Raw genomic sequence first — 11075 nt, 5'->3', positions numbered from 1 at the left:
TTGTGCGTTGTATGATAATTAAAGCAAAGTCCAACAACGCAATGATTTTTCAATGTTTTTATTTTTGTTCAATCAGAACTGTAGGTGTGAGTCCACTGCTTATAACACATTTTCTATTCACAGCTTTCTCTCATCTCGAATAAAACAGTTTGTGTTTGTTGTGTGTATCTGTGTGCATGCATACATTTGTGTGTGTGTGTACATCCCCTTACTGATTACTCAAAGGGAGCGACGATGACTTCTGCAATCCGTTGGCTGCTGTCGTATTTAACAAATGACCAATCAGCAATCTGTAAGAGCATGCATGCATTTTTGTGTGTGTGAACACAAACACATGAACTCAAAATGTGTGTGTACATTCCCATGGCTTGTGCCCAGGCACAGTCTCACAAGCACACCTCATCCCACACTTTTCTTTTCCCCACTCTTTTCTACCTTCAGTTTTCCATACTCTGTGTCACACTGCGGCTCCCGATCGTGCCTCCATCAGACAGCTGAAGTGGAGGACAGGCGCCGAGAGGAGAAATGGAGGATGTAAGAGGGGAGGGGAGGAATGTATTTGGTAAATCTACAAGGGGGTTTTTGGAGGGTGGGGGTGGTGGTGGTGGTGGTGGTGGTGGTGGGGGGGCAGCAAAGTGAAGGAGAGCGAGAAAATGAAGGAGAAAGAAAAGATGGGGAGCAAAAAGAGAGGAAAAGGGAAAGGTAAAAGAAAGTTAAGGGGGTAAGAAGTGTCCTGTCCACACACACACACACACACACACACACACACACACACACACCGCAGGGCTATGAATCTTAACTGTGGGATATCAGGAATTCAGGCTCAATCACCCAACGGAAATCACCAGAGAGGGGGGGGGAGGGGTGGGGAAGGGAAGGGAGGGGAGGGGAGGGGAGGCAGGCTAAAAATGTAAAAAAAAAAAAGAAAAGAAAAAAGAAGAAGGACAGAACGTGCACCCTCTGTCCTTTCCCTTTTGAAAAACAATAAATCACAAGTTTGAGTTGTTACGTGTATCCTCTACCTTGTGTTAACCTTTTCCCCCTAAAAGCTAAAAATGCATTATGGATGAATCATTAATCTCTTGCGGTGGGGGAACTTTCTCATGTTAAAAAGTAACAGAGCTATCTTGGGAAATTTAGATTCCGAGGAGTTTATACCAAAGCTGGTCCCTGAAACAACTCGATATATCCTGCCTCTGCTTCATGTCAGGGTGAAAGAAGATATTATGGCTCACACCAGACAAAGGCCTTCTGTTGTTGTGCGGCCATTTACACACAAGGCTGTGCCATTCCAGACAAAGGCACTTTCAGCTGTTATCGTTCATGTACTTTGTCACACCTATTTAAATATTGTTTACAAAGAGATGTTTAACTGTGTGTGCACACTGCTTATGCAGTTACAAAGAAAAAAAAAGGGGGGGGGGGTTATGTGCAGGTTTACATTTTATGTGCTTGATGTGAAAAATCTTTGTGAGATATTCACAAGCACTCTGATGTTTGTGCGTGATGATTTGCAAAATTGCTGCAGAAGTCAACTTTAACGAATCAGAATAGAAATAATTAGCATTGTCAACCTTTCCCAGCATTATTTAACCTTATTTTTTATAGGAAACGTTTGTACACACGGTGGGCCGGAGCCAACCTAGTGTGATATTTATATCTAATGACACATTTATATAAATCAAATTCAATTAATGGGAAATTCAAAGCAGAATAAGGAAGCCTTGAGTTGTTGCAACAGAAGGCTGGCCCTCCCCGAGCCCTACTGTTAAAAAGGAGTTCTTCCTTCCCACTTTTGCCAAGTGCTTGCTCATAGGGGGTTGTCTGATTGTTGGGGTTTTTTCCTGTATTACTGTAGGGTCTATACCTTAAAATATAAAGTGGTTTGAGGTGACTGCTGTTAAAATTGAATTTAAACAATATTTAAAACAAAAAACCACTGAAATCTAGACACAAAGGACTACAAATATTACGCAAAGTTGCCTGATTTCAGTGCCAGTGCCCATCAGCTGATGTTTTTGCATTACAGTTGGCCATCCTATTACTTAATCATATATAGGGCGTGTGGTTTAAGCAAGTAGTAGCAGGTTTTTGCTACACTGCAAACCACTTTGCAACCCACTTCCACCCCATTTCCTTACTGTCTGCTGCCACTCATGCCTGCCCTTTTCTTTTGGCTCTTGCTCCTGCTCTTGTTGCCCTAAGATGTCCAAATATGAGCACAGAACAACAGGTAGCAAATGTTAAAAATAAACCAACAGCAGCACAAGTGAAATTAATTTTAAAATGCTATATAAAATAAACTGTTCTGCCAACTGTGTGAGGTGTAAAAGAACAAAGTTAAGGAAAATGTTAGCCAACACTAGATGCTTATTTGTGATTGTTGCTGGGCTTCAGAAGTGGCACAGGCGAGCTTAGTTGAGACCATATTAGGATTTTTTCACGAGTCACCAAAATTGTATTTGTTGGGCAGAGAAGTTTGGTTTCTTGTCTCTGCTCAGTTGCAGTTTGATGTCATGTGGTTACCGTGAGTAACATGTTTCATCGTCTATCAGACATACTGGCTCTGAATCCCTTAGACTCGTCATTTGGTGTGTGTCTTAAAATTGAGTGCAATTGATGTCACGCGCAGCTGAACCAAACCAAAGAGCAGGACCTCACACCTGTGCACACTCTGAGTCTCAGACCTCCGCTGTGATCACATTACAAAAGTCCAGTAGATGCTGCACAACTGTGAGCAACGTGGGGAGGATGTGGTTATTTGTAACCCGGGCCCACCGGCTGGTGGATTTCCCATAAGGCAGAGCATGCGTCCAGTTGGTGTGTGTGTGTGGGAGAGAGAGGAAGGGGGGTTCATGGGAAAACAAATGTGATGAATCAATGTGGATAATTATTTGTGCAGGGGAGGAAACATATGGTTGAACCCTCAGAGGATCAGAATAGCAAAATCAATGCTAAAATTTTCTCTTTGGTACAAAGGGTTAACAGAGGCAGTTATACAAAAGGAAACAATTTAATGAAACTATTTCAGAGTGTACACTTTGAGCTCCCAAGTTTGCTTTGAACTGCTATCAAGTGCTGCGTCACATCCCCAGAGGCGCTATGAAATTGAGTTGCTTACAAAGCACCTTGCACAGCATTGTTTCACCATAATCAAGAAAAGGGTTAGAGTGAGTCTCGTGATTCTGCTTTGACTCCGCTGTTGAGCAAAGCACAAACAAGTCACAATCGTCTGCACTTCCTCATCGCTTCTGATAGAACAGAGTTTTTTTTCTTAATCAAATAGGAAAAATATTATGATCAGCAAGAGAAGACACAGCAACTGCGCTCTTAGCGGTTTCATGTTTGGGGAGGCTCATTTCCTGCCTCTGGGTTTGCAGGACTCCAAATAAGCACAAGCTAAAAAAAACCCAAAACATGACATTTTGTCTATACTTTGCCTCTTTATAACATTTATTAACCCCCCCCACCCCCCACCCCCCACCCCCTTACTCCTCCTCCTCCCACACAGACACACACAAATAGAAAGTCCAGAAGCACCAAAAAAATCTTTGCAGAGCTTCAGACAAAACAGAATGAACCCTGAGGCAGAAGCAAAGAGAAAACAAACAGAATCCAGTCCAGTCATCAGTGATTACCCTCAAGGTAATGACGGATGGGAAGGGTATGATGGGTAGGGCACTGCCAGACAAGTCCCTCTCAACACATGCACACACACACACACACACACACACACACACACACACACACACACACACACACACACACACACACACACACACACACATGACCTGTCAAGAGCATTAAGCATAGATACAAAATAAGAGTTGATTTTGCTCTCACAGCATAAAAAACCCCACAGTCTCTGTCGCATGTGTTTTTACAGAGAGAGATCACATAAATAAATAAAACACATCATTTTCATCATATTTAATAACATCTGAAAGGCAAAGCACTCTAATTATAGAGCATTACATGATAAAACTTGTTTCACTTTAAACAAATAGGATACAATCAATAAAAATGTTGCTGTTTGCAGTAAAATTCACATTTTTTTCCTTTGGAATGTCAAAAATGGGAAGAAAACAAAAAAACATTTCCTCTTCCCCCACCGAAAAGTCAGATCAGACTTCTGCCAAAAAAAAAAAAAGCAAATATGTGTAGCTCTTCCTGTTTTCTAACCTTCTCTCACCCTGTTAAGAACAAGGCTTATTATTGCACTGACACTGGCTGTTGTAACTCAGCACCATGTGACTGATGATTTCTTATAACACCTTTTCACTTTGTTGTCTTTCACACATGCACTTGGCAGCGTTGGGGGGTATTTTCAGGTCGTGGTTGCGGGTGCAGGGACTTACCATGTTGTCATGAATGTCTGACCATGAAAAAGCTGATCACTCTAACAAGAAGGCCATGCTCCTCCTCAGAATTTCTCAAGCTCAGGGCGGGGTAGTGTGTGCGCGTATGTGTGTGTGTGTGTGCTCAAGCGTACACGCCATCGAGAAGGCGGGGACAACAAAAGCAGGATGTGATACAGCAGGACTCCACTTCCTCATAGGCTCTGTTCAAACCAGCGCAGTGCAGAGAGCGCCACCTCTCGGCGCTCGGCTGTCACAGCAGCTGCGTGCTGGTAAAATTCCACTCCCAGTGATAAGAAAGTGCACAAGTGCAAGCAGGCCGCACTGAAATGACTTGATAAGATGCAAGGTGTCTTGTGACTCTTGTGATGGAAATCACTCGTGTTTGTTTGAGGGTTCAAAATTCAGCAGGTTTAATGTATTTAACCACAGAAAGAGGAGTTTTACATGTGTTCACTGATGGCTCAGCCGGACCCCACCCATCTCAATCCACACCTCGGTGGGGGTCAACACTCAGGACCCTTCTACATGTGTGAAAGGTTGGAGTTTTAGTTCACAAAATCCACTTAACAAAAGAAAGCTCGCTTACAGAACCTCAAATATCCCTCACAGCACATTTCCTCACACGCTCAAAGAAAACTCCTCAAGCCAGAGAAGAAAAGTTAAACATTAACGCTGCTAAAAGCCTCCTGGAAGCTTTAACTTCCATTTGGGGTTTTAAAAGCAGCTCTTTGAACTTGAGAACCAGAAGCTATTATGCGAAGAGACACCGAATCAATTTTCCCTTGAGGCCTCCACTGCTATCGGCCCCAGCTGCATGAATCTTGAAAGCACATTTTAATGTAAGATCAGGAGGGTGATGTCACACCAGCAGTTGCATAATGGCGCCCTGTTCATGTAATTACATTTCATCTGGGCTTTTGTGTATGAATAATAACATATATGATTTGGCAGGACTATTAAACGTGCTTCAGTGAATAAAAAGCTCATTTTGATATAAAGGCAGCTCGTGGTTTCTGTTTATCTTTAATTTATGAATGCAATTCACAGTCAAAGGAGTCTTGGAAGGCTTTACAACTTCTGCCACTGCAGCTATCGCCAAATTTGTTGAAACCAGCACCTCAGATGTGAAAATAATACTTACAGAAAAATACATATATTCTCGAGTAACTTATAAGGGGCTGTACAAAAATATTTGTCCTTATAATTAAGATTTTGAAAATGTAGAGGGTTTCGTGCTTTGTTTCTTGTGTAAAGGAACTCCTTTTGACATCATTTATTTTTATGCTTACCTTTAGCCTTATGTTGCAAGATAAGTCGCTATAATCTACTCTACAATATCCCCCACACCATTACACCACCGACTGGTTGTACAAGCCTGCAGGATCCATGCTTTTATGTTATTTACTCCAAATGTGTACTACTATCTGAATGTTGCATTAGAAATTGAGACAAACCAGTCAATGTTTTTTCAATCTTCTAATGTCCAATTTTGGTGAGCTCTTGTAAATTGTAGCCTCAGCGACCCTGGGTGTGGTCTTCTGTTACTTCAAGGTTTGATGTGTTGTGCATTCAGATGCCTTGCTGATGGCTGAGGTCAGAAAGACCAGACTGCTTTGACCTGATCGAAAGGCAACAGTAACTAAAATAACCACCCATTACAAGCAAGGTTGTGATGACAACCAAGGTTGTAATGAGCATCTCTGAATGTAAAGGTAAAAAAAAAGGCTACAACAGCAGTAGACCACACCCGGCGCCACTCCTGCCAGCTAAGAACAGAAAACTGAGGCTAAGATTTTCACAAGTTCACCAAACATTTCTGCTCCAGCATTTAGAATTTAGCATAAACAACATCCAGCCTCAGTTCAGGCTGCTGGTGTTGGTGTAACGGTGTAGGGAATGTTTTCTTGGCATGCCTTTCGACCCTTGAGTACCAACTGAGCCTTATTTAAACACCACAGTCTACTTGAGTGTTGTTGCTGACCATGTTCATGCTGTCATGACCACAGTGTACCATCTTCTGCTGGCTGCTTCCAGCAGGATGAAACACTGTGTCACAAATATCCTTCACAGTCATGAGATCCCAGCGCGATGCAGCACCAATGAGATGTGGTGGAACAGAAGATTCACATCATGGAGCCATGTGCAGCCAACAAATGGATGATGCTATCATGTCGATATGGATCAAAAACTCTAAGGAATGTTTCCAGCAGCTTGTTGAATCTATGCAACACAGAACTGAGGCTGTTCTGAAGCCAAGAGGGTCCAAACCAGTACTAGCAATACAGTTGGTGAGTTTACATTTGGTCTTCTTTGCTCACCATAGAAATGGAAAGCACTAACTCCTTTTCGTTATATTATTTTAGTAGTTAGTATGAGTGTGTTCGGGTGAGTCAGTGCTGCATGTTTGGAAACAAAAAATGATGATGAATGTGCCGTGCTGTTGGGAAAAAGGGAATAAAGCAACAAAATAGGCAAACACAGACTAAATCAGCCTCCTTCATCACTTCAGCAATTTCCGTACAGTCCATAAAGCCCTAAAGGTATTATTGAATTGTTTTGTCAATGCTCCCATTCAGACAACATCCAATTAATACATAATCAACCTTTCAGCCATGCAATTAAGCCTGCATTTTTCTCTCATTCACGTCACCGTCGATGGTGTGATTACATCAAACCATGTTCCAGGCTTCCACGAAATACTAACAACTACCTGCGAACTGGTGCGTCCGCTGGAACTTTTCTGGTCTTAGCTCCACAACCACGAATTATCCTAAACACTCATTCATCTTCTTCCATCAAAACATGTAATTGCAGCACAGCTGAAAGACTTGCCTCATCTTGTCACGAGATCAGTTCCACTGAATTCCTGTCTGGAGGTCATTTGGCTGCTTGGATGCGAGGATTACACGTTTCTGCACGCTGAACCAAATATCTTTCATCTCGATCTCAGGAGCTGAAAAGAAGGAACATAAGGCTATAATAATAGCCATTAATGCAACACACATTTGAAATCGAACACTTTGTCTGGACGACACCCTCAGCTCCTCGTGTGGTTTAGCACAGGTTCATCCACATTTGTTATTGTGGGAAAAACAGGAAAGAGGCGTTAAAATAGACAGAAGTTTGGCCGTGGGAGTAACCTGGAAAATCCAAAAGCACACACCTAAATCCTCACATAAAGCACTAATCCCACAGTACATTTTAGATAAAGCACAGACTGACAGCACAGCTGGAAAGCTCTGCTGGGATACTTTCAGATTAAACAGGCCGCAGTGTACTGATTCGGGGATTCATGGTGACACTTTCATTGCAAAGAGGTTTCATTTGTAATGTTGCATTAATCCCTGTTTTTAGGGGAAAAAAGATTGCATACATACATATATATAGTTCCATTTTAAGAAAGTGATGGGAAACTACCTGCACTACCCTCATGCACACATTGACTTTGTGAGGCTACAGCTCCATCTAGAGGTGAATGCTGGCATTTTTCTCCCGTGGAGACACATTCAACATGGCTGCTCCCATGTAGACGTTTGCTAGGCTCACTGTTAGCAGGAAGAAACTGCAAACCATGAAGGAACTCAGGTAAACATGTGCAAAAGTCTATTTTAATGTGTTGCTAAGTGGTACATACTGCTGTGCTTTCAGGAGAGCAGTGCTTCATTTTGCAGTGAGGGGCAAACATCACCACATTAAGAAAAAAAACATTCATTGTTTCATCTTTACTTTTGTGTCTTTGCAGCCACAATGGATCCAAAGGAGATGCTCCGCTGTGCTCTTCAGATAGAGAAATTCAGTGCAGACAGAAGCTATGGGAACATCATGACCCTCCTTGGTGACCTCCAGAAGTCTCACGTCACAGCGGAACAGCTGGAAACAACTGACATCGTCAAAGTGCTCTACAGGCTCCTGAAAACCTGCACTGATGACAGCGTGAAGAAGACAGTCAAGAGCTTGCTGTCCGAGTGGAAGAGACAGTACACGAAGGACAGGCAAGGGGTGAAGTGCACAGAGGAGAGCGAGGATCCTGAGCTCCCTGCCAGTGTTTCTTCACCAAAAGAAGCCGTGGGTGGTGCGGTTTCTGCCCAAACATGTGATGGTGGAGAGGGGAATGCTGCAGGAGAACCATCATCTATGCAGGCTAAACCTGGACCCAAAGCTCATACTTCTGCTGCATCTCCAGATAACGTGAGAACCAAATGTGTGCAGCTCCTCCTTGCTGCCCTCTGCCCCTCTGCCCCCGATCAGGACAAGGCTGCTGAGTTGGCCCGAGACATCGAGCGGCACGTCCACGAACTTCATAATCACAACCAGGTCAAATATAAAGCCTGTGTGAGGAGCAAGGTGGCCAACTTGAGGAATCCCAAAAGCGGCCACCTGCATCAGGGCCTCCTGAGTGGCTCCCTGTCCCCCGAGGCCTTCGCCCGCATGTCTGCGGAGGATATGGCCAGCGCAGAGCTGCGGCAGCTGAGGGAGGAGTACTCCTCCCAGGGCGTGAGTGAGAGGCAGCTTCCTCAAGGGATAGAGGGGACGCGGACGGAGAAGATTCGATGCAAAAGATGCGGGGGGTCAGACTGTAGGGTGACGCAGGTGTCCAGAGGGGTTCTGTTCTTGCCTGCGTGGGTGAGGCAGGGCGGCCCAGATGAGGATGCAATGACCTTTGTGACCTGCAGCGGGTGTGGCCAGCAGTGGTACCACAGCAGCTGGGTCTGCCTCTGAATCCACATGGATAACATACATGACTAAGAAAGCTAAGAGCAGGTTAACTGATAATGAAAATAACAGATTTTTAACCATTTTGCACAAGAATCATGCTGTGTAGAACTTTCATTAATGATTTACTTTCTTATTTTTTGACATCTGTGGAGTTAAAAATGTTCAGAAATCTGGAACATGACCTTCTTGGATTCCTAGCTCAGATACTCAGTGTTGCTAGTTTTGAAATAATACATTTTGAAGGCTTTTCTTTACACATTTACATAATAAATTGACTTAAACTGCCATTGTTGCAGATGAATTTCCAGCCATTTAGTTGATTGGTTGTTTCAGCTGTTCTGCCCACTGTAAAATTGCACTTGTTTGAGTTGGTTTTCCAAGTTTCACCCCTAGTTCACAATTTGGTATTATAAAGGCTTTCCTGTGACCAGTTAAATGTTTTGAGTGTTATAAACTCAGCTCTGAAACAGGAGGATTGGTCACATGGGATGCAGAGTGGAAACTTTCCTGCAGGATGAAGTGCATACTTGTGGTTTAAACCAGATTTTTTCCCATAGGATTTGTGCTTTGTCTTTCATGCATTGACCACTAAAACCCACAGCTGAAAGCCTAAACTGTATCTTTACCGGCTGAAATGCCAAGTCATTGCAGTCTCCGACTGAAACCATGGATTTTCAAGAAGTAGCTGTCGTCATCTTCTTCCCGCTGAATCATTTCCTGTGTCTCCACTCTCTGTAATAGCCCTTCATTTTATTTCTACTTACAGTAGCTCATTTAACTGCTTTTACTGGCCGCTCTCTCTTACATTACTGATCTAAAGATCCATTAATGCCTTGACCACTGGCTTCGCTAATGTTTAATTTTATAAGTTTTATGAAAAAAATGCATTATTTTGCACTTATTGTCAGTATTTCTGAGTATTAACACGGTGGGGGAATTCTTTAAAACATGCCTCTGCTCTACAATATCCCATTCATTTGTAGCAAACTGAATCCAGCAGATGAGACATGTGACCCCTGAAGAACTCCGAGCATGTGAGCCAGTAATCTGCCCTCCCTAGCAGCCGGAGGGGCGGATATCCCATGGTGCTCCAGCCAGCGTGGCACAATGACTCACATACACGTCACTGTGATGTCACATGAAGCAGTCTTTTTTTGTGTGTGAAGATATTACAGAGAAAATGACTTATTTTTATCCTCAGCTGTTCTTCCTGCGTCATTATTTATGTCACGTCCTGGCCTATTGCATCTTTTCTGATTTTTGCAGCAGGCCGAAGGTAAAATGGCCAAATATGAAAAAAACCCCCATATCTTTCTATCGTGTTTGGTATCTCGACGCTGGTGCATTTGTCTGTATTCCATCCCCTCTCACGTGCTCCTTATCTTTTAAGTAGATAAGGAGCATTTTAGTGACGTGCCCTGTCAGATTGATGCTCTGCAGCCACATACAGCTGTGGTGAGAAGTTTACATCCACTCATCAAGGGCATAACTGTGATGCTAGTTTTGGGCTTTTAATGATTTCTTTGAGCTGTTCTGTTTTCAGGGTGGAATGATTGTACGGAATTACTCTAAAGAACAATCATTTTAATATTTTAATAGGTGGTGCTGTAGGTTCTACAATGTCTTAACAAAGCTAAGGCCTATTAACTCCTCATTAGGGATTATGATTGGGTACAGAAGGGAGTTTATCTTTACAGCATAAAAAGGATTTGTTTGACAGCACTCATTGGACTGACTCAGAATACTCAGAACAATTGGAAAATTCAAGGAACTCACTGAAGAGAACTGTAGATTTACATAAGTTGGAGTGGCAGCTGTTGGCGAGATAGTTAGGACTGCTGTCTTGTAGCAAGAAGGTCTTGGGTTTGAATCAACCATATTTCTGTGTAGAGTTTGCATGTTCTCCCCAAGTCTGCTTGGATTCTCTCTGGTTACTTTGGCTTCCTCCCACAGTCCAGTTAGTGGGGTTAGGTTAACTGATGACTTTAAATTGCACGT

At 43.0% G+C, this 11075-nt stretch overlaps 1 protein-coding gene across 1 annotated transcript; it reads left to right on the top strand.

The window, feature by feature from the left end:
- Positions 1–7860: 7860 nt before the first annotated feature.
- Positions 7861–10244, top strand: LOC116323137 (transcription elongation factor A N-terminal and central domain-containing protein). The gene is made up of 2 exons (XM_031743395.2): positions 7861–7946; positions 8104–10244. Exon 2 carries the CDS (start codon positions 8109–8111, stop codon positions 9078–9080), a length of 972 nt encoding a protein of 323 aa, XP_031599255.1. The 5' UTR covers positions 7861–7946; positions 8104–8108; the 3' UTR covers positions 9081–10244.
- Positions 10245–11075: the final 831 nt, after the last annotated feature.

The sequence above is a fragment of the Oreochromis aureus genome, linkage group 23 (assembly GCF_013358895.1).
Source record: "Oreochromis aureus strain Israel breed Guangdong linkage group 23, ZZ_aureus, whole genome shotgun sequence".
In the NCBI taxonomy this organism is placed as follows: domain Eukaryota; kingdom Metazoa; phylum Chordata; class Actinopteri; order Cichliformes; family Cichlidae; genus Oreochromis; species Oreochromis aureus.
The sequence above is the reverse complement of the archived record's forward strand: the minus strand, read 5'-3'. Positions and strand labels throughout refer to the sequence as shown.

Bases quoted from the DNA above. Each gene is read 5' to 3' on its own strand.
- LOC116323137 (XM_031743395.2), top strand. From the start codon at position 8,109: ATGGATCCAAAGGAGATGCTCCGCTGTGCTCTTCAGATAGAGAAATTC.